General features: G+C 35.7%; 1 protein-coding gene and 1 long non-coding RNA gene across 3 annotated transcripts in view; one reads left to right on the plus strand and one right to left on the minus strand.

Annotated features, from left to right (window-relative positions):
* GPR149 (G protein-coupled receptor 149) overlaps window positions 1-13,206 on the plus strand; it is a 64,044-nt gene extending 50,838 nt beyond the window's left edge. The window contains exon 4 of the mRNA XM_064577082.1: window positions 12,619-13,206. Within this exon, the coding sequence (XP_064433152.1) occupies window positions 12,619-13,206 (588 nt within the window). The remainder of the gene's footprint in view (window positions 1-12,618) is intronic.
* LOC123863695 (uncharacterized) overlaps window positions 1-23,331 on the minus strand; it is a 117,326-nt gene that overhangs the window by 90,236 nt on the left and 3,759 nt on the right. Inside the window, exon 4 of one of the 2 annotated variants that reach the window (XR_010410012.1) lies at window positions 19,722-20,300. The exons of the other annotated variant lie outside the window; for it this stretch is intronic. This is a non-coding gene — a long non-coding RNA (uncharacterized LOC123863695). Of the gene's footprint in view, window positions 1-19,721; window positions 20,301-23,331 lie in introns of those variants that run through there. 2 annotated transcript variants of the gene reach the window in all.

Raw genomic sequence — 23,331 nt, forward strand, 5'->3', positions numbered from 1 at the left:
TGAGCCGAAGGCAGACGCTTAACGACTGAGCCACCCAGGCGCCCTGTAGTGTTGGGGGTTTTTTTTGCCTTTATTTTTGTTTGTACTGTCTGTCTAGTTTTAGTAACAAGGCAAAACTACCTTCATTTGAGAAGTGTTGCATCTTTATTTTCAGGAAGAGATTGTGTAGAATTTATATTAATTCTCCTTTAAATGTTTGGCAGATTTCTCCAGTGAAACCATCTGGGCCTGGTGATTTCTTTTTGAGAATTTTAAAATTATGAATTCAATTACCCTAACAGTTATAGGGCTATTCAAATTATTTATTTTATATTGGGTGTATTGTTAATAGTTCGTGTTTTATAAGAAATTGGTCCATTTCTTCTAAGTTGTCAAATTTAAATGTGTAAAGTTCTTTATAGTATTCCCTTATCTTCTGCACAGACTGTGGTGATATCCCATTTCATTCCCAATATTGGTAATTTCTGTCTTCTTTTTTTCTTTGTCACTGTTGCTAGAGGTTTGCCAATTTTATTAATCTGTTTAAAAAAAAAACAGTTCTTTGCTTCACTGTTTTTCTCTATTATTTTGTTTTCAATTCCATTGATTTCGGTTCTCATCCTGAGGATTTCTTCCCTTATTCTTGCTCGGATTTTATTTTGCTCTTATTTTTCTAGATTATTGAGGCAGGAGCTTACATTATTGACTTGAGACTATTCCTCTTTTCTAATGTGTGCACTTAGTGCCTTAAATTTCCCTTTCAGCACTGCTTTAGATGCATCTCACAAATTTTGATTATGTTGTATTTTCATTTTCATTCAGTTCAACGTATTTTTTTTTCCCTTAAGACTTTCTGACTCATGGATTATTTAGAAGTGTCTTTACTTTTCAGAGGTTTGGAGATTTTCCTATTATCTATTATTTATTTCTATCTTGAATCCACTGTGGCTAGAGAACACATTTTGTATAATTTTAATTCTTTTAAATTTATTGAGATTTATTTTATGTCCCAGATATGATCTATCTTGGTATATGTTCCATGGAAATAATCTGTATTCTGCTCTTGTTAGATGGTTTTCTATAAATAAAAGTCTTTCTTTCTATAAAATTTTCTGTAAATGTTGATTCGATCATGTTAGTTGATGGTATTTTCCTATATTCTTGCTGAATTTCTGTTTAACTGTTCTATTAATTATTTTTTTTAAAGATTTTATTTATTTATTTGACAGAGAGAGAGATAGCGAGAGCAGGAACACAAGCAGGGGGAGTGGAAGAGGGAGAAGCAGGCTTCCCGCCGAGCAGGGAGCCCGATGTGGGACTCGATCCCAGGCCCCTGGCATCATGACCTGAGCCGAAGGCAGACGCTTAACGACTGAGCCACCCATGCGCCCCTGTTCTATTAATTATTAAGAGAAGGGTAGTAATGTCTCTAGCTGTAATTGTGAACTTGACTTTCTCTACTTTCAGTTCTATCAGTTTGCTTACGTATTTTGCAACTCTGTTGTTTGGTGTATACACAATTAGGATTGCTGTATCTTCTTGGGAGACTGATCTTCTTATCATTACTAAAATAATCCTCCCTGTCTCTTGTAATATTCTTTGCTCTGAAGTCTATCTTATCTGATATTAATATAGCCAGTTCTGCTTTCCTTTGATTGATATTTGCATGCTATATCTTTTTCAATCTTTCAACTTTCAGCCTGCCTATAGCATTATATTTGGAGTGAGTTTCTCGTAGACAGTATGTAGTTGTCATGTTTTTAATCCATTCTGGTAATCTCTGGCTTTTATTTAGCATATTTAGACCATTAGGATAAAATACTGCAGAGGAATATACTGCCTGCTTAGGAGATGAAGACTGCAAAAGTAGCATTATATTATGTACATCCTCCTAAGCTCTTTTTCTCAATTACTGGTACTAGATCCTAGCACTAGAAATCTCAAAGACATCGTGGATTTCTCTCTCTTACTCACTTCCTAATAATACCTAATGGCTAATGCTTATGGAGCACTTTGTGTGAAACACTCAGTGAATCATTTTACATCCATTAACTCACTTATTCTTTAAATTTTAGAAATGAGAAACTGAGACTTAGAGAGTAAGGATTATAGCAATAGTGACTCAACTGAGTTCTACAGCAGGTGTATGTGATTATTTTATCATGCAATATTTTATCATGACCCTCCCCAGTCTCAAATTTTGCCTTTGCAACTCCCCTAGAGTCCATCCCACATTTGTCATTTCTTTTACCAGTATTGATACTCAGATTCCCTTTCCTTTTGCACACAATGATTTAAAAAACCTGCTAACGTGTCTCCCTGACACCATGGTCCCCTTCCTCCAATCCATCTTTCACAGGGTCCCCCATTATCTTCTTAGACTTTAAGTGGGATAGTGGAAAACATGTGGAATCTGAGCTAAGATCACAGTTCAAAACTTAACTTTGTTTATAACCTAAGCAAGTTGGTTTACCTCTCCATAGCTTATCTGTAAAATGGAAATAATTTTATCTCCCTTATAGATTATTGTATTAAATTAGATTTCACATGTAAAGTGCCAAGTGCACTGCCTGCACATAGAAGACTTCCATATATCTTAATTTCTTTCCTTTCCATAAATGTGAAAACAAAAATCATTTCATCCTTGCCTATGGAATATAATCAAAACTCATTACCCTGGTGTACAGGGTTCTTTGCCCCAGGTCCACCTCTATTTCTAGTCTCATTTCCTTGTACTATGTCATTCCCCCCAAATTCCATTTGCCTTTGCTCTTACTAGTCCCTCATTCTGGAATACATTTTTCTTATTTTCTGCCTACTGAAATTATCTTTTAGGACCCTATTTAGAAACCATTTTCTCAAGTATCCTCTCAAATTACTCCTTTCACTTCCTAGCATGAATGAATTAATCCCACCTCCCCTTGTTCCCACAGGACATAGTGGGTTCTAACTGGATTAGGAGAATGAGGTATTATTCATATTTTATCACAAACATCATGCTTTGAAGTAGCAGAATGGCTAAGAGCAGAGGGTTTGAGACAGATAATCCTGGATTTGGATTTGACTATGCCATTACCTACTTATATCCTCATGACTCAGTTATGTTATCTATAAAATTGGGATAATGAGTATCTCTATTTTATGAGGTTGATATGAAAATCAAGTAAGAAAATATAAAGTGCTTAATAAGAAGTCTGATATATGGCTTGTGTTTAGTAGAATCAGTAAATATTTGTTATGATGAATATCAATCCTAAATTTGTTATTCAGTTGTGAAACTTTTCATCATTTAAAAAAAAAGCACTTAATTTGCAGTTTGAAGATTTGTGAGGATTTAATGGGACATGTGTTAAAACACCTAGCACTTTCTATGATACATGGTGCTCTTTATAAAGGCCCTTATTTTCTTGCCCTTACTCTCTTTTCCTTGAGTAATTCATGTGTCCTTATTCTAGTGTACTAAACATTTAAATAAAGGTGGCAAGATGACACAAGGAATATTTTAGATGTTGAATATATGAAAATATTGCAGTCTCAGTTTTAAATAAGATTCCAAAAATATTATTAAAACTACAGTTTATTGTTTTTCTCACAAAGTTCTCATTCTCCCTGTTATTTTTGTTTGTTTTTAGTGTCTTTGACTCTTCTCCCCTAAACCATCTTAGATGGTCTCTTTGTCTTAATTTCTCAATGTCTGTACTTTTAGATGCCTAAAAGTCACCTAAATAACCTAAAGATCATCTATATGATTTTAATTTAGATTAAAATTGTCAGTCACTTGGGTTATTCATGAGTTAGTGATAGAATTCTAGCTTCCAGGGCAGAAAACCCATGATCTACTCCTGGATAAAGCAGATTTATTTTAAAGTTACAACATGGTACATTGGAAAAGAGCACTTAACTGGGCAGAGACACCTGTCCTACTACTATTACTTGCGTGACCCCAGGAAAGTGGCTTCACCTCTCCCGCTGTCAATTCTCCCTTTATAAAATGAGAAATCAGAACTCTGTGGTTTCTGGTTAAGTGCTATGATTTTACATGTTATAATATGTCTTTCCTAAGTTGAATGATTCAGATAACACAATACCTCACCTTGTTAGGAGAGAAATTTGGAGCAACTCTTTTATATTATAATTTCACCCTGAATTCACCTAGAGGCTTATAGTGAGGAAATAAAAAGTTCAATATGCCCAAGGTCAGTAAGTCTTAATCAATTATCAGAGCGGATTATTTGTGCTAATGTGTTTACATGGCATGCTCTCTCTTCCTGAAGTATTTGTGAGGTTTAGAGACTGCTTTTCATTTTCAAATAAAAAAGCTCCCAGCCACCTACGCTCAGGAGTACAGCAATAATGGATTATCATTATTCCTGACAGCATATGCTAATTCACAGACTTTTAAATGGAAAGAAAGCAGAGACTATGAAATGACTAGTTTTATGCTCTCTGAATCTTACCATTTTTTTTTATCATGCAGTAAAAGTTCACATACAATTCGGTCCTATAATATTCTATTTCATTTTTATAAAAAGGGTATGTTCTAATATCACCTTCTGATGCATTTGTAATTATCATCATTTATTATATAGGGCTGTTAAATAATATTAAATTAAATAGCAATACTTTTGAAAGACGATCTTATTTTTTCTGCTTTAGGAAATTAAAATATGGAATCTAAAAAATCTACAAGGTCAATGTTGCATATTCATTCATTTATGCACACATTTATTCATTCAACAAGTATTTTTTGAGGGCCTACGATGTGTCAGGCACTGGTATAGATGGTAGAGAAAATAAAGACCCACAAGAAAATGTTCCTTTCCCTGGAGATTACATTCTATGTGGATTTGACAAAAATGCCATGCAGTTGTTCCAGTCTCCAGAAGAAAACGGGCAGTTGCAGAGCTTTGCAAATGTTTCATTATGTGTTTGCACAAAACACTATATTAATTTCCTAGGGCTGCTGTAACAAATTACTACAAACTTAGGATAGTTTAAAACAACAGAAATCTATTGTCCCGTATTTCTGGAAGACAGAAGTTCAAAGTCAAGGTGTCAGCAGGGCTATCCTTTCTTGGTTTACAATAGAATAACTCCAAGTGCCGTCTCCTTCTTCACATGGCCATCTTCCATCTATGTGAGTCTGTATCCAAATTTCTCTTTTCTTAAAAGGTTACCAGTCACTGGATTAGGGCCCACCCATATCCACTATGACCTCATATGAGTTTATGTTTGAAAAGACCCTATTTCCAAATAACATCATATTCATAAGGTACAGGTAGATGCAAATTTTGGAGGGGACACACTAGTCAACCCAGTACAAAGATGAAGATAAATTAAATCAATAATAATGGTTTTTTTTTTGTTTTATCTTTTCACAATTAATATTAATTTTCACTTAAGATTTAATGCCTTTTACTTTTAGTCTCATTTTGTAATTATTCTTCAACTTTATGAATGGCTTTCAAATCTGTGGATTACATTGTAGTTTGTAACTCAAATTACATAATATTTTTTTTCTGAAGTGGGATTCTTTATTGGAACTTAATGTTTACATTGACAGATTGTTGGACTCAAATGTTTATAATAGTTTTTGCAGTAAAATTAGTGAGGAGAATCTGACTCATTACAGACCCTGGTCACTTTATTTTGTCTGCTTAGGACCAGGTGATCCTTTTCCTTTCTGATAATTTAAAATATTTATTTTTCTTGTCAAAAGTGCCATTTGCTACTCTTTAAAAAATTCGAACAGAAAATAAACTATACTCCAATTGGGACTCTTATTCTAAACAATCAAACTATAAGGGCAAAATTTTGAGACAGTACCCTGCACCTACCTTGTTTCCTCACTTCTAACCTAAAAATAGCACAAACCCAAAATGCACTGTTGATTCACAAACCCCAAATGCAGCACAAACTCCAAAGTGACTACCAAACTGAACTCTGAGGTATCATCATAGGCAACACACACTTAGTACCCTACCCCACACGCTGGATGCCCTTCTAGTAATATTTTGCATTCTGCCTCCTTTATTACCTGATAAAACTTCCACAAGCAAAATCATCATCATCATTGAACAATTTAGATATATAAAACATAAACGTTGAAGTTCTCCCCCATCCACTTTCAGAGGAAATAATTGTTTGGAATGTAGCCTTTCAGATCTTTTCTGTGCCTAGAATATATATGTGTGCTGTGTGTCTATATATCTTTTATTCCTACACATGTATAATTTGTTGAGTCGTGTTCTGGGAGATCTTTTTCTACAAGAAAACTGGATCATACTTTACATATTGTTTTGTAACTTGCTATTATCACTCAAAGTGTATCGAAATTATTTTACCCAGGCAGAACTTACAGCTTTACTTCATTCTTTCAAGACAGTTTTCCAGTACATTTAGGTTATTTCTATTTGGGGACTTACAACAGTGCTGAAATAAACAATAGTATGCGTTGATATTTGGTGGTGGAACTGACTCACAGAAATAGGATTGCTGGTAAGTATATGTAGTTTTATTTTATAATCAAATATAATCAAAATGTACTCTAAAGATGGTATCTATCATTTTATTTCTTCATTTCTCTCTCTCTCTCTTTTTTGTGGAGGGCAATCTGAGATGCTAAAAATGACCCACTGTTTTTACTTACATATTTTTGATTATTGGTGAAATTGAATATGTTTCCACGTGTTTATTCTCCGCTTGTAGTTCTTCATTTATTTATATATTTATTTATGTATTTATTTATTTAAAGATTTTATTTATTTATTTGGCAGAGAGAGAGAGCACAAGCAGGGGGAGTGGCAGGCAGAGGAAGAGGGAGAAGCAGGCTCCCCGCTGAGCAGGGAGCCTGATGAGGGGCTGGATCCCAGGACCCTGGGATCATGACCAGAGCCGAAGGCAGATGCTTAACCAACTGAGCCACCCAGGCACCCTATGTAGTTCTCCCTCTAATTGCTTTGCCCACTTCCTTTTTTCTCCAGGGATGTTTATCTCATTGATTTGGAGAAACTCTCTATATTATAACGATTAAACTTTGCCCTATGTATTCTGCAAATATTTTCTCCTGGGATGCCATTTGTTTTTTACCTTTGCTTTCAGCATATATTTCTACATAGACATTTTCAATTTTTCTGCAATCAAATCTGTCCCTCTTTTAACATTTCTGATTTTCATTCCAGATTTGTAAAGGTCTTTTTCACACAGCATTTTAAAACCATTATTAAGACTCAAGAAATTATTTTTGCATATAACATGAAAAGGAATCGAATTTAATTTTGTAATGGAAAGCCATTTGATTCCTTTCTTATTTTGAAATGACATCTTTGTGATATACTATATTTTGTTTCTTGACTGCTTAATTTATTATGTCTTTCTATTAACAACCTGTATTAATTACTGTAGCTTCATATTATGTTTATAAATCTACCTTATTAGTCTGTTTCCAAAATTTCTTGGTTATACATAAGCATTTATTCTTGCAGATAAATCTTAGGAGGAACTTTTCATGTTCTAAAGTAAAATTCCATTGGTATTCTATTAAGTTTATTAAAATTGTATTAAATCAATAAAATAAAATAAAATAGCCAGGTTTACAATAGCGTTTTTCCATGTGGAGACAGTTTCTTTTGTCTCCTATTTATTCAGGGTTTCTTTTATTATAGTGTTTTTTTCATACTGTTCTTACATATTTCTATAATTTTGTTACTATTTTGAGTGGACCTTTTTAAAATATATTTTTTAATTGGTTACTGCTATTGATGTCTTAACATTTACCTACAATTTAGCAACCTTGCAAAACTCCCAAATTAGTCCTTTTTTAGAGTCCCTTCTTTAGAATTTCTAAGTAGACAACATTTTCACATGAAAATGATAATATTATTTCTTCCTGCTCAATATTTCTTTCTTTTTTTTTTTTTTTTAAGATTTTATTTATTTGACAGAGACACAGCGAGAGAGGGAACACAAGCAGGGGGAGTGGGAGAGGGAGAAGCAGGCTTCCCAGAGCAAGGAGCTTGATGTGGGGCTCGATCCCAGGACCCTGGGATCATGACCTGAGCTGAAGGCAGACGCTTAATGACTGAGCCACCCAGGTGCACCCTGCTCAATATTTCTTGACTATTGTCTAGCTAGGACCTCTAGAACAATGCTAAATAATAGCACTGATATCAAGCATTTCTTTTCATCTATAAAAACTGAATCTTGCCCAGGTCTCCTTTTCCCTCACTCTACCTAGGTTAAGTGCTTTTATTCCATATTCTTAAAATTCTCCAGCCTGGATCTATTGTAGCACGAGTCACATGGAAATGCAATTGTTTATGAGGTTGGTATTTGTGTATTCTATGAACTCAAGATATGACAGCCTCTTCATTCCATTGCTATAGACCTACCAGCTGACCCAGTCCTAATACATAATAGTGGTTCAGTTAGTCTGTTCTCTTGCTCCTCATCTCTCTCCATTTTAGTCTGCCCTCCATATCCTAAAAGAGGTGGAAATTCTGTTGATTTTACACAAATTGTTAGATATCTCCCTGAATCTCTATCCCTTTACTTCTCCCTTCATTCAAGCTCTCGTTTTCCCGCACCTGGAGGAATGTTTCTTTAACTTAAATAATAGGTCTCTCTGAAAGGAAAGAAAAAATCTATGAATCTTACTGTCAAATCAAATTTTTATGATTTTGCTTAAAGATATACAAACAATATTTGGTAAAACTCCTTACATTTATAGTTTCTTATACAAATCTAAAACCAAAACAAATTTATACATTAAATACTTTCATAACCAGTAACATTAAAATTGTTAAATTGGCTTAAAGTGACAGTACCATTTTGCTGAAATTAACATGTCAATTTTGAATAGTGCAAAGATGTACACTCAGATCTGCTTCTATATAATCTGTTTCTGTGTTTTTACTTCTGTGACTGTCAAATGGAGACTATCCCTTTGAATAAGAATGTTACACAGTGTAATTTTTTTAAAAGATTTATTTATTTATTTGAGAGAGAGAGAGACAGCACAGACCCAGGTGCGTGCAAGAGGGGGGAGGAGCAGAGGGAGGAAATCTTTAAGCAGACATCCTGCTGAGCATGGAGCCCAACGTGGGACTCTAGGGCTTGATCTCACAACCCATGAGGTCATGACCTGAGCCAAAACTGAGTCTGACATTTAACCGACTGAGCCACCCAGATGTCCCTCACAGTGTAATTTTGATAACTCAAGACTTTGTGTATTATTTCAGAATAACAAATTTCATACTTAGTTAAACTCTGGCACTATGCAATTCTCAAATGCCAATTTTAATGAGATGTCATTTGATAACTCAGTAAAGCTTGTTTGTACATTTAAGTAAAGTTAGCATGAGAGAGTTATTGAAATCTGCATTATGTGGATGTATAATATCAGATGAAAAAATTCTTTATCACATGTTTTTTAAGATTTTATTTATTTATTTGACAGAGAGAGACACAGCGAGAGAGGGAACACAAGCAGTGGGGCGTGGGAGAGGGAGAAGTAGACTCCCCGCTGAGCAGGGAGCCCGATGCGGGGCTCGATCCCAGTGTCCTGGGATCATGACCTGAGCCAAAGGCAGATGCTTAATGACCGAGCCACCCAGGTGCCCTATCACATTTGCTTTTATATTAGCTCCTCACCAGTGATGCGAGTTGGTACAGATAAAGACATGGTTATACTGTTGATGCTCTAGTGAAGGTTCTTTTAAGACAGACATGCCAATACTGCTGAGTACTGTCTGATAACTCAGTTTTCTCATCCATTTTTTCTTTTTTAAACTAGTATACTCCATCGGACTTTGTTTACACAGTATATTATGTCAAAGAAAAAATAATTTTTTAAGTACTGAGATGGGTTGTTTTTTCTTCTTGCAATAAAGTATAATGTAAGGAAGTCCAGCTTTTACATTACTAGTTCTCAGAATGAAGGAGGTTGTGTTTATAATCCACATTATTAAATGACAAATTTTCTGACTAAATATTTCAGTCCAATTTTATTTAAAAAAACAGAAATTTCTGTCTTTGATAAAATTTTTCTCAAGATGGGAAGTTTTTAATTTGGCTCTTCCACTCATGACTTACCACTCAGAAAGCAACGCTTTTAAAAAAAACTGTAAATCTTTTCTTAATTCTTAAGATCAATTTCAAATGCCACCCCTGTATGAAATCTCTTTACCAAAAGTGGTCATTCCTGGACTCCATAGAGCTTGGTTCCTATCTCTACTAAAATAGTTGGAACTAAAATTTTATTTTCTTTCTTACATGCTTTTGTCACCCAATTATATCTGCAAGGTCTTTGAATGTAGACATAGTACACTTGTATACCCAATGCAAGTTCAGAATCTTGCACAAACAGTACTCACCCCTTATCCATGGGGGATATATTCCAAGACTCCCAATGGATGTCTGAAACTATTGTTAGTACCAAACCCAATACATACTATGTTTTTTCTATACAAACATACCTATGATAAAGTTTAATTTATAAATGAGGCACAGTAAGAGATGAACAGAAATAACTAATAATAAAACAGAACAATTATAACAGTATATAAAAGTTATGTGAATGTGTTCTGTCTCTCTCAAAACATCTTACTGTACTATATATTCATTCCCTTCTTCTTGTGATGATAAAATGCCTACATGATGAGATGAAGTGAGATGAAGGACATAAGCACTGCGATACAGTGTTAGGTTACTACTGACCTTCTAACCATAGGGCAGAAGGAGGATCCTGCTTTTAGACCAAAGTTGATTGCGGGTAAATGAAATTGTGAAAAGTGAAAATGTGGATAGCGAGGACTACTGTAATACTCAGCAAATGTTTAATGAATGGATAAATAAAAAATAAATGAAGGCCATTTCCCCTTTGCCAAAAAGTTGCTACCACTCAAACAATGCTTTGGTACAATAATGAACCTAAGTATTGTTCCTCTGTTTCTCCTGCTTCAGTCACACATGTGAAGTTGGTGAAGTTTTTTGCTTCAGCAGAAGAGTAAACTGAATTTTACAGTGTAAGTTTTCAAAGTTTTCAGCCCTTTAGGGTAAAAGGCCCTAAAGTTAGGTTCCCAGGACCCTTTACGGATAAAGAGGATTCAAGACTTCTCTGTAGCGAATAACTAGAAAAGACTGGTAACATGTCTTACACACCCTAGACTATATTTTTCATTGTCCCTAAATTCAAAGAATTGGGCATGAAGGCACCTGAATGAATCTCATGATAAATCCTCCCTTAAAATTTTCTCTTAGTAGAAGAGAATCCAAATTGTAGTCCTAGGCTTCCTCCAGCCACACTTAGGTCCAGATACAAAATGCCCAAGGCAAATAGGGTGACCAGCTATCCTGGTTTTTCTGGAACTGAGAGGTTTCCTGAGATGCAAGAATTTCAGTGCTAAAGCTGGCATAGTTATAGGCAAACAGGAAGGTTGATCATCCTAAATTGGCAAAATACCATGAGCCCTCATGCCAATTCCCCTGTAAAGACACATTTAAGGCAATCCAGTTAGTAACTCAGCTTTTTAGGTAATCGGCACACGTATAAAAAGTGTCTGTTAACCACTTTCCTTCCCCTTCTTTTTCTGGACTACAATATTTCTTTAGTTAGGGATTGCAGACCTTATAATGCAACAGAATCACTTGGAGGGCTTGCTCAAATAGATTGCCCCAAAGTTTCTAATTCAGTAGGTCGAGGATAGGGCTCAAAAATCTGCATTTCTTACAAGTTATCAAATAATGCTGATGACACTAGTTTGGGGACCTAGCTTTGAGAGCATTGCTCCAGAAGTTTGGTATCTTCTGAGACTAACATGTAATCAAAAAAGAAAACAAGTCAACTGGAAGTATGAAGATATGAATGAGTAATATAAAATACAGGCTATAATAAGATTTAGTCTGTTTTCTTTCATTTCTTAAGCGCTTATCAGTGGTGAGTACAGATTTTAAAAAATCTTAACATACGAAGTTTTAAATAAAATATAAAAGGTTCCAACCTTCAAGAAAGTTTTTGCAGAGATGTGGGGGAGTTCTCTATTATTGGATTTACTTTAATGACTGTGATTTCTCCGTGGAAAAGTAAGCAGTGTAGCACCGTTCTGGCGACATTTGGTTCCTCTTCTGAATGCTCAAACCTCACAGCTGAAATATACTTTATACTTAATCTGAGTCATAGTTTCACAATTCATTCTCTGTGACATACTAAACAGGAAAAAAAGTGCATTTTGATAACACAGTCTGCATTTCTTTCAACCTATGCAAACTTTTTAATGTAACAAAACTATAAAAGCAATTCCAGAGTATAAATATGCATTCGATTTTATGCCCATATTCTGCCTTTGGAAGCATCTACTGCTGCCCCCATCAGTACACAAACTTTGCCTTAAACTATGGGAATATGTCCTCTTTCCTCAAAAAAAGGTTCCTGATTGTCCTCATTTAGATGTTATATTTGACCTGGGAGAAACTGAGCTATAGTGCTTTGATGGCAGAATTTAAATCCCATTGATCAAGGTTTCTAGGGAAATGGGTCTGAAATAGAAGAAACTCTACCATATTGATGAGTGGAGTGAATTTCTAAATGTCCTAATTTCAGAAACTAGTTTTCAATAATAATAATTTTGTTTTCGTCCCCAGCGTTCTGGTGGTGCCCTTGCCATTCCCTTGTGTGCATTCCAGGGGACTGTGTCTCTCCAAGCACCGACGGGGAAAACCCTATCTCTTTCTACCTATGAGGTAAGTGCAGAAGGACAAAAAATAACCCCAGCCTCTAAGAAAACAGAAGTCTATCGATCCAAAAGCGTTGGCCATGAGCCGAACTCAGAAGATTCTCCCTCTACATTTGCGGACACCAGTGTGAAAATACACTTGGAAGTTCTTGAAATTTGTGATAACGAAGAAGCCTTGGACACCGTGTCAATCATTAGCAACATCAGCCAGTCCTCTACGCAGGTCAGGTCTCCGTCCCTGCGCTACTCACGGAAAGAAAACAGATTTGTTTCTTGTGATTTAGGGGAAACAGCCTCATACTCTCTCTTTTTACCCACGAGTCATCCCGGTGGTGACATCAACATCTCCATTCCGGACACCGTTGAAGCACACAGGCGGAGCAGTAGAAGGCAGCATCAGGAAAAGGATGGCTACCAGGAGGAAATCCAGTTGCTAAACAAAGCTTATAGAAAAAGAGAGGAAGAAAGCAAGGCAACTAGGGCTCCTTTGGTCTAGTAAGGCAAGAACGGGTCTGCAAGTTCAAACTGCTAAACTCGCAATTTGGCCCTGAGGCTATGTGATTTCCCTACTTGTTGCTTTACATAAGCACTACAGATTTAGTAGTTAGCTGTTTTTAGGGCAAGCAGCTGGAACTAGCATAAACACTTAAGTGCTTTTGATGTATCACCTGTAGATCACACACTGGGGTAATTAAAAGATTCGTTTCTTATCTGATTCCTAAAGCTGTTTTCTAGATTAAATATCAGCCTCATTTACTAATGTTTTTGCCTGTTGGTCACCCTCATAAGTTCAATGAATATTTTGCTCACATCTCATGCTTCAACACATAACGCTGGCCTTTATCGTAAGGGGAAGAAGGTATTTTGAGAATGGAAGAAATGTAGAAAAACTCTGAGTTGTATTTAAAGAGACTTGCCTACATGTGCCTAGCAAGACAAGCTTATTACGGCTACTGCTTTAGCTTTACATCCATGTCTAGGAAATATATTTTCATGTAAAATGGCAAACTAGCTAGCTTCCGACTTTGAAACATGCATGCCCATAGTCTGTAAATAGTTGTTTCCTTCATTTCTGTAAAGTACAAATTGCTTACTAAATGTTCTTCTTCCTTTCTCTCTTAAATGTAAGTATTCTCCTTTCATCTTTTCATTATGTCAAGACTTCCCTTGAAACAAAATATTGTGTTACAAGTGAATTAGTAATCCATAACGCAAACATTATTGGAAATGTTTTAAATGTACACATTATCATTTCTAGAATTGTTTTATTTGAATGGAAATTGGGGAAAAGCACTTCCAAATTAATTCTGTGAGGTATGTTCAATTAGATAACAAAGTTTTGGGTAAAGCAGAGGAAAATACACTAAGTAAAAAAATAAAAGTATGTTTCTAAAGCTGCAGATTTGGCAAACTTTTTTTCTTTTTTTTTAAGATTTTATTTATTTACTTGAGAGAGAGAGAGAGTAGGAACACAAGCAGAGGGAGGGGGAGAGGGAGAAGCAGGCTTCCTGCAGAGCAGGGAGCCCAATGCGGGACTTGATCCCAGGACCCTAGGATCATGACCTGAGCCAAAGGCAGATGCTTAATGACTGAGCCACCCAGGTGCCGCTTGGCAAACTTTCTTAGGCATTCTTGAAGTATAGAAAATTTTAGTAAAAATATTGTTCTAATTTTAGGTGCTTATTAGTTTTTTTCTCATAGGTATGTATAGCTCAAGCAAATTCAATATATTTTATTAAATGAGTGTAAGGTATACATTTCAACACTAATTTTAAAATGTGTTACATTGCAAAAATGCAGGAATCACCTTGTCAGAGTATCAGTAATGTATATTTCAAAAATTATAAAGTGATTTTACTTCAAAATGCTTTATTCTGATCTTTCTTTAAACATACATTAAATGTATTACTTAAATGTTTATTTTCCAAAGTTATTGAGTTGACATTTTACGTGGTATTTGACTTTGTGTACCACCACACCTCACTCACATATCTTATTTACTATTTACAGACTGAGTGAATTATTTTTTTAAATGATTTATTTTGGTTTCTATTTTATTATACTGAATCAGAATTCTAAATTACTTGATATGGGCTTTCAGATTGTTTCATCTTCAGATCTTTTTTTTTTTTTTTGCCATCAAGAACTCATTTTCAAAGTAATTATCTCAATGGACTTTATCTCTCATCTAATCTCTCAATATCTCCTCTTCTAAGCTTGGGAAACAAAGGTAATGCCATTAGTAAAGTTTGTAAAGCAGGCCTCAAATAATGCATAACATATAAATTCAAATTCAAATATGTTATCATTATAAATATATTTTATTTAAAAAGACTTTTTATATATCCCTAAAATTGAGGGCTATTTTATTTCTTTAAAAGATTCATTTATTAATTTTAGAAAGAGAGAGAGAGCGGGGGGACGGGTAGAGGGAGAGAGAGAATCCTGAAGGAGACTCCCTACTGAGTGCAGAGCCCAATACTCTGCTGTAAACTGGGCTCAATCCCAAGACCCTAAGATCATGACCTGAGCTGAAATCAAGAGCCAGCTCCCTAACAGACTGAGCCACCCAGGTGCCCCCAAATGGAAGGCTATTTTAACATAATGACAAATGGCCTGATCAATCAAATACTATAAATTAATGGCATTGAATGCCTGTTATAAAAGCAAAAGTTGAATATTCTAATAATGCTTTGTAAAAGGTAAGCTTTGATATATTAAATTAACATGTATAATTTTATGAAAGAGAAAGGTGATTTTGTTGCTTTAAAGTATAATCTTTGACTGCAAGGAAATTAGAAACAGAAACATAATAAAACTAAAGAAAATAATAGAGATTTCAATAGAAATAAATCCTTTATAACTGGCATAGCTCTTTAATGCATAGGAGAAGATGATGTAAATCAAGATTTAAAGAGCACAAGAACTGGACTGGAAGACAGTAATACTCCTTTTTCCCTCTCGTGTACTATTTTCTTTTCACTGGACTTGGGCCTATGCTGGGAGAACTGGAAAAATAAAAAAACAAAACAAAACAAAAAAACTAGGATACTTCCATTTAGTTTCTCTTGGCTATTGAATCAACTATACACTGTATTAGTTAATTAGACTATGAACACCAAGTCTAATTGACTTAAAAGTTCTGCTGTATTAGGGACGCCTGGGTGGCTTAGTCGGTTAAGCATCTCCCTTCGGCTCAGGTCAGGGTCCTGGGATCGAGCCCCACGTTGTTGTTGTGTCGTCGTTGTCAGCCAAGCCAATTGCAGTTGAAGCTATAAGAAAAATCTATAGGGGCTATGACTAAGCATGAATGGCTCCTCCCAGTCCTCGTTTAGAAAGAGTAAGGGTAAGTAAGCGACATCAGTATAAAGTGTATTTACTCTTTAAATGGATTATGATTATAAAAATGTGTTTCTGGTATAGGAAATACCCTTATAGAAATCTTGTGCTATATTTAAATAGCTTACCCTGTTATATTTTATTAGTAGTAAGTACTATATTTCATATAGTTGATTTCTCTATAAACTGATGAATCTGAAGACAAAAATTACTTATTATCTAATAAAAATATCACCATCTGGTGGTGACTCCTACAAACTGAAAAGACATAATATCTATGACTCCCAGTTAATATAAACACATGTATAATCCCAAAGAGTTGTGACTGAAAGAGGTAACCATTTTGAAGACCATAGCATTATTCAGAATATAATAAAAATCATTTGGTTATACATTACTTGGAAGCTTTTCTCAATATGGTTCTTTAGTATTGGATTTCATTAGATTTTCTCTTAGTTTATTCTATTCAGCTACTTTCATTAATTTATTCATTATAGCATTTAATGAATGCCTACTATATGCTAGAAATTATTCTAGGTACTTAGAATTATGACTGTGAACAAAATCAAAACACATACACACACATAAATGAGTTTGAGCAAACTGCAAATTTAGAGAACACAGTCTACACAAGACTTCCCTCACTTCTGACACCAACTGCAAGTTTAGGATATCTCCCAAACCACTATCAGTTTTCATAATTCCCTAGAAGGACCCACAGGACTTACAGAAAGCTGTATTGTCACAGTTATAGTGCATTACAGGTAAAGGATATAGATTAAAATCAGCCAAGAGGAGAAGCACATACAACAGAATTCAGACAAGGTCTAAATGTGGAGCCTCTGTTTTCTGCTCCCCATGGAGTCATGGACAGCATTACTTTCCCAGACATCAATGTAAGACAACATACAAGGAGTATTGCCAAGAAAGAAAGCTCATTTGAATCTTGGTGTTCATAGTCTTTGTTGACTCCATCATGGTAGAAGTACAGGTAAGCAAGGTTCACTACTCACATGACTGATATCCAGCTCCTGAAGAAGTCAAGTTGATAAGGAATGACACAAAGCCCCTACCCTAAATCACACTGTTACTATTTGGCTGATCTACGGCCCCAGACTCTTATAAAGTGACATGTTTTGGGGGCTTAGAGGCAACCTCCCCCAAAGGGGAGAGGCCTCTTTTTGGATGGGGTTAAAGTCCACAATATACATTTACATACCATACATGTATACATGTATATATCTCAGGTAATACTAAATAAATTGACAGAAAGTAGGTACCAGAGGTAATAAAAATGATAAGAAAAAAATGAAAATAATGGGACAATGATGGAAGGAGTGCTTTTTCAAACACTTTAGTTAGGAAAGGCTTCACTGATAAGGTAATGTTTCATCAGTCAAATAAAGTGATAAAACATACTATGTATCTAGGGAAATCATAGTTCCGGCAAAGGGAACATCAAGTTCCCAGAAGTGGGAGTATGCCTTTTGTATTTTGTGAAACCATCCATTAGGTCAATGTAAATGCAGATGAGTGAGAAAGAGAAAAAGTGATTAGAAATAAAGACAGATAAGGGCAGGGAGACAGATCATTAGTGCCTTGCAGGCCAGGTAGGACTTTGAATCTTATTCTAAATGAGGTGGGAAGTGATTGGAAGGTTCTGAACAAAGGAATGACACATTTGAATACAAAATCCACTGTCTGTTGTCATCAAGGGGTAAAGACTACGCAAGTACAAATATAGTTACAGAAGAAACAGGAGGCGATTTTAGTAGTCTGAGTTAGAGATATTTGCTAGGATTAGGGTGATAGCAGTGGAGATGGTGATATATTATATCTGACTCAATAAATAGGAAGGATTTCCTTGGTAACTAACTAAATTACATACTTCCTAATTGTTTTTCTATGGAGCCTGTAACTTGAGGAAAAAAATTACCTCTGGCATCTATTTTCTGTTAATACCTTGGAAAATCCCAATGTTTCTAATGTCTTCCATATATCACAGAGGCTAGAAGCCTGAAAACTATATTTTCCAGTCTCTCTTGCCAGCAAGTTCCAGGTGTAGCATCTGCCAGAGAGAGGCATTTGTGCAAGATTTGGAAGACAGAGTTGAAGAAAAGCAGCAGCAGTTAAATGAATGTTCCCTACCAGTTGAGACTTTCTCCTCCAAGATATGGTTCAGGGGTCTAGGCTCTTTCTATTTGGCAGTTCCACCTTTTCATTTTTTATGATCATTACCCTCATCTGTATTAAGCTGGCAGGAGGAGAAAGGGCATGGAGGATCCTGCAAGGACTGCTCCAGGCATGGCCTAGAAGAACAGCGCCTCAGCCACTGCAGCTTCTGCTACATTGGAGACATCTCAGTATACAGCCATCCCTAACTTCAAAAGAGACTGTGAAATATATCTATCTGTGCACATGAAGAAGACACGTAAATTTGGTGAACAGCTAGCTAGCCAGTCTCTGCCACATGCTATGATCCCAACTAGACAATCATATACCATACTATAATAGAACGCAAATAGTGCATCCTCCCTGGTGTCATGAGATGCAGAGATACTGCATACCATAATCCAAGAATGGTACATCTTCCCAAGTTTGAGTTATTTGGCCTTGACTCTAGACGAGACTATACTGCTCCAAACCTAGGTCAATTTGTTTATATGATCTCTTCTCCAGTTACAATACAAAGAAAATCATATTTGTATGTCTTTCCTACAGTGTTGGGATCTCAACTTCAAAATGCATGAAGAACACATGCACAAACACTCACATATACAAAAACACATGTTCTTCTCAAGAATAAGCAGGAACTTGCTGGCATTGGGCAGTCAAAATCCCAATACAAAATGACCACAATGACAATCTTTTGCAATATTATGCAGAAAAATTTAGATTCCTGGGTTCATATCATCCTGAAGCACTTTATTACAGAGGAAAATCTTTACCTTCATAATAGCATAGTCTCACTGAGTAATTTTCCCAGAAAAAAAAATATATCTCTGAAGCAAATTTTAGTTTCCACCACTTGGCGGGAATACAATTCCCAGAAGCTTTAAAATGTGAGGGTCAAAAAAATTAGGATTTGGACAAATCCATGGTCACCTGGTTACAGTAGTAAAGATACATAACTACTTGCTTAATAGAAGCCTTAAGATGTTGTATTTTCATTATTTAGAAGAAAATCCATTGATTACAAATTTTTTTCTCAGTACTCACTCATAATATTTTTTTCCTAAATTCCCAGATTGTCTGTTACATTAGACAGAGAAAAATCCAATTATGAGATTATGTAGTTTTCAAGGGAAACTATGTTATGCAAGACGAGAAGATCTTTAACATGGATCCTAGAATCCATTTTTTTTCTTTTTTTTTTTCTTTTCATGAGAAACAGATGGAATTAGCAGACAGTGACAATAATTCATAGGATGACAAAATGTCTGGTTTGCCTGGGATAGTCCCAATTCACAATTGTTTTTCTGACATAACAATTAATAGCATCTGCTTTAACTTAGAGAATTAGTTAATTAATTAATTAAAAATTAAGTTAATAGAGAATTAAAAAAATTCTCTTTCAGTATTTTGAGTGAAATAAGAAAATTATGATTGGATATCATCAAGATCTATCCTGAAAGAAGGTACTAAAAGGAGGACAAGTATGTCATGGCTTCAGAAACTTAGCTTAAAGGTGAGGACACCCCCACTCCTACTCCTAACTGTAAAATACCCTAAATCACAAAGAAAGCAGTGCCTCTGGAGCTACTGAATGTTTGGACAATTAAATTCAAAGAGGAGGCTGAAAACAGATAATATCTGCATTTGATAGAGAATAAAGGGACAGAAAATTCTCTGATTGATCTCTGCCTCTTATTGAAATATTTACAGTTCACTGCAACTAAAAGCATCAAAGTATGCTCTGGATACTGGTTATGTTAACTTTTCTACTGCAAATTTCTCTACTCTTCTCCATCCTACTCTCCGCACCAAGTGATTGACTTGCACCAACCATGTAAACAGGCAGAAGCAAATGCTCTCTGCTTCCCACTGGGTTTGGCCAATGCGGACTTCCAGCAAGAGATCAGAGACAAAGAAGAAAATGAGGTCAGGATATTTATTCCTCTTTCCCTGAAAAATCACCTTGGACTGGATCTTACCCTTTTTCAGCAGTCATTGCTTCTTACAGAAAGCTGACTCTGTGCCATTTTCTTTCAGGATGCTGGTACTCATTCCATTTCTTCATTCACCTTGGGCCTAGAAATAGTAACATCTCTGTTGCTACTAACTCCAGCTTAATGAAATCATTTACAGTCCCTTTAAAAGATCTTTTGTACTTGTATACATACTTTAACATGTATATATACAAATGTTCTCTGAATACTTTGTTTTAAGATTGCTATCTATTTTCTATAGAGACTCTAACTGACATATCCACAATCTATAACCTTTCAAGTGTGTAACTATCTTGGCTATACAGTGGAAAGAGCATTGGGCTAGGAATCAGAAGGTTTAGTTTCAACCTCTGATTCTGATTCTGACTCTACCACTGTTTGACCTACACTTACACTCTCTAGAGCTCAGTTATTCTTGAGTGGATGTTAAAAGATTAGGGATGAGGAGAGCCCAGGCAGATAAGATTATCTGTAAAAACTTTTAGTCATACTATTATTTATAAAATTTTAAAATACTAAAAAAAGGTTAAGGATCTGCAACTTCTCTGTGTTATATGGAAACCCTACTATGATGACGATATGATTCTCTTCTTCAAGAAGAATACCCTTGATGGATCTAGGTAGAACACAGGTTTAATGTTCTTAGAAGATCAAGATACCTCAGTGTTTATCAATTTTAGAATGAAGACCAGGACAAAATCCTGACTTGTCTAAAAGATTCCGTAAAAGTCAGAGAAGCAAGGAAACTGGTGATAGGAGCTGACAAAATTGGCATAAAGGAGGACAGATCAACTTGAGATAATGACAAATCTCCCAGAATTCCAGGGGAATGCAGGGATTCAATAATTAATTTTTTCTCTTTAGCACAAACACTGGATATACTAAAAACTATAACCAGAGATTTAAAAAAAAATTCAAAATATGGTGTAAGCAGGAAATGTGTTGAAGGCTGAGATGAAGGAGGGAGGTCAAAATTTAAACACATCTTTTCTTCCTTTCCACCACCCACCCATATTCTCTTACAATAGTAAGACTTCCTTCTTTTTTTACTTCCTATGTATCAGGGATTTTCATTCCTTCATATCATCTTTCTTAAGGCAGACTTCACACTCTCCCCTCTCTGGAGTTATAATTGTGAAATGTCTACTGGGGAACATGACTTATAGGGGAGAGGACTGAAAATATGTTGATTTAGTATTTCAAAAGTGTCTCTGATAAATAGATAAGTGAGGTTTCAGTGACTGAAAATGGAAGCTTTTAAAGCAAGGAGGAATCAATAATGCTGCAGACACTTAGTTTTTTCTAATTTTCATACAACTACATTATTTCTCATGAAATATATCAGTGACAGTGGGATCCTTGCCTTGGGGAGGTCTCATTCTTTTTAGTCCTTCCATCCCTTGACTTTCTTACCCTAACTGTAATAAAATAGAGAAAAAAATATGCCTCTTCATAGTACCTGACATATAATAAGCACTCAATAAATATCAGTATTTATTACAGTATTATCATTCTTTTTTCCTACTTCTAGTTGTCATATGGATAGCGGCAGATGTGTCTGTGATACAACCTGATAAATCTGTAAAACTGTCAAAACTATCACATGGTTTGAAAAGGATAGCACTTATAGCTGATTGTATATTCTGAAGATGGACTCAATATCTCCCATCCCACATGCTCCTCTTATAATTTGCCCTCCCATAGTGTGGTGAGGCCTAACTGCCCTTCCCTGGGTAGACATCTATTACCATCTCAACTAGTAACTAGTTGCTATGTGACTTCTGAGGCTAGTTACTAAAAATGTCAGGTACTTCCACCTTGTTCTGTGACAATTGCTCTTGGAACCAGGCTGCCATACTGTGAGGAGGCTAAAACTAGGCCACACAGAGAAACTAAATGGAGAGGCTATACGTAAGTGTTCCAGCCCATAGCCAGCTACAGTTCCAGGCAAAATCCAGGGTCGATGGCCACCTCTCTCAATGAAGAGGTCTCCAAATGATTCCAGCCCCCAGCTATTAAGTTTTCCCATTAAGAGAGGGGGAAGAAAGAGAGAAAAAAGCCTAATAGAAGAATTCCATAGTTACCTGAAATAAGGAAAATTAGCTAGCAATTTTAAGATGTTTCCACTATCGTTGCCTAGCAAGAAGGGAATTTAGACATTAGATCAGTAATAAATAATGATGATGATAATGATGAAACCTTACATTTTCTTGGTCCACCTGAGTTGTATTTTAAGTAAATTTATAATTTTACTATAACCATTATAGTCAGGAAATGTTCTCCACAAATTCTCTTTCAATGTAACTAAAATTTTCCCAATTTGAGTTCCAAAATTTTATGTGACAAGATACTCTATTGAGCTATTTAATAATTCTCCTGTGTTTTTCTTGATTTGAAAAGAGCCATTTTCTCCATGTCCCCTACCCTACCCCAAAACAGCCAGATCCCTATATATCTAGGATTACTCTTATCAGCATGCCTTCTCCCCACCACCAAGAAGAGGTAAGAGTCCATTAAGGATTCCATTTTCCAAGAGGAACACTAAAAAAATTCCCACTCAGACCCTCAGGAACAGGAGATGCATGAAAAATTATGTTAGAGTTGTTGCACAGGGTTGGGGTAAAGAAAATGGAGAAGAAGAAATTCCTTAACACTGGGAAAACTGTGGTCATTTCCCGTAGTGGTGTGGTCTTTATAGCTCACCCTTGCTGCATTTCAGAAGTGGCCAGACTGGGACGCCCATGCCTGTGGGCCTAGATACCAAACGCTGTGGGTTTGAAATCAGTGGTTTTGCACTGTGCCCAGCCCATGATCAGTGGAGAGCACATGTAAGAAAGACATCTTTTTAGCCTGCCCAGAGCACAGGACAAAGCAGAGAATCCGCAAGAGTAACAATGGCAGTTATAATGGGCCAGTCACTCCTTTTGTCTTCTGGCATTAGGTAACCTAAGAATTCTTGCTGATTTCAAGCAAAGCAGGAAAACAAAACAAAACCCAAAGTACCAGTTGATACTTTTCTTCCCACTAATATCTTTGTGGTCTTTCCTTAAAAATCTTCCTTTTGCACAGATTTTTACTACAGTGACATTTGTTCTGAAGTGTCTGCCTAAAGC

This window comes from Mirounga angustirostris, unplaced genomic scaffold (genome assembly GCF_029215605.1).
Source record: "Mirounga angustirostris isolate CCGP_5_RB_7025 unplaced genomic scaffold, mMirAng1.0.hap1 SCAF_1, whole genome shotgun sequence".
Taxonomy (NCBI): domain Eukaryota; kingdom Metazoa; phylum Chordata; class Mammalia; order Carnivora; family Phocidae; genus Mirounga; species Mirounga angustirostris.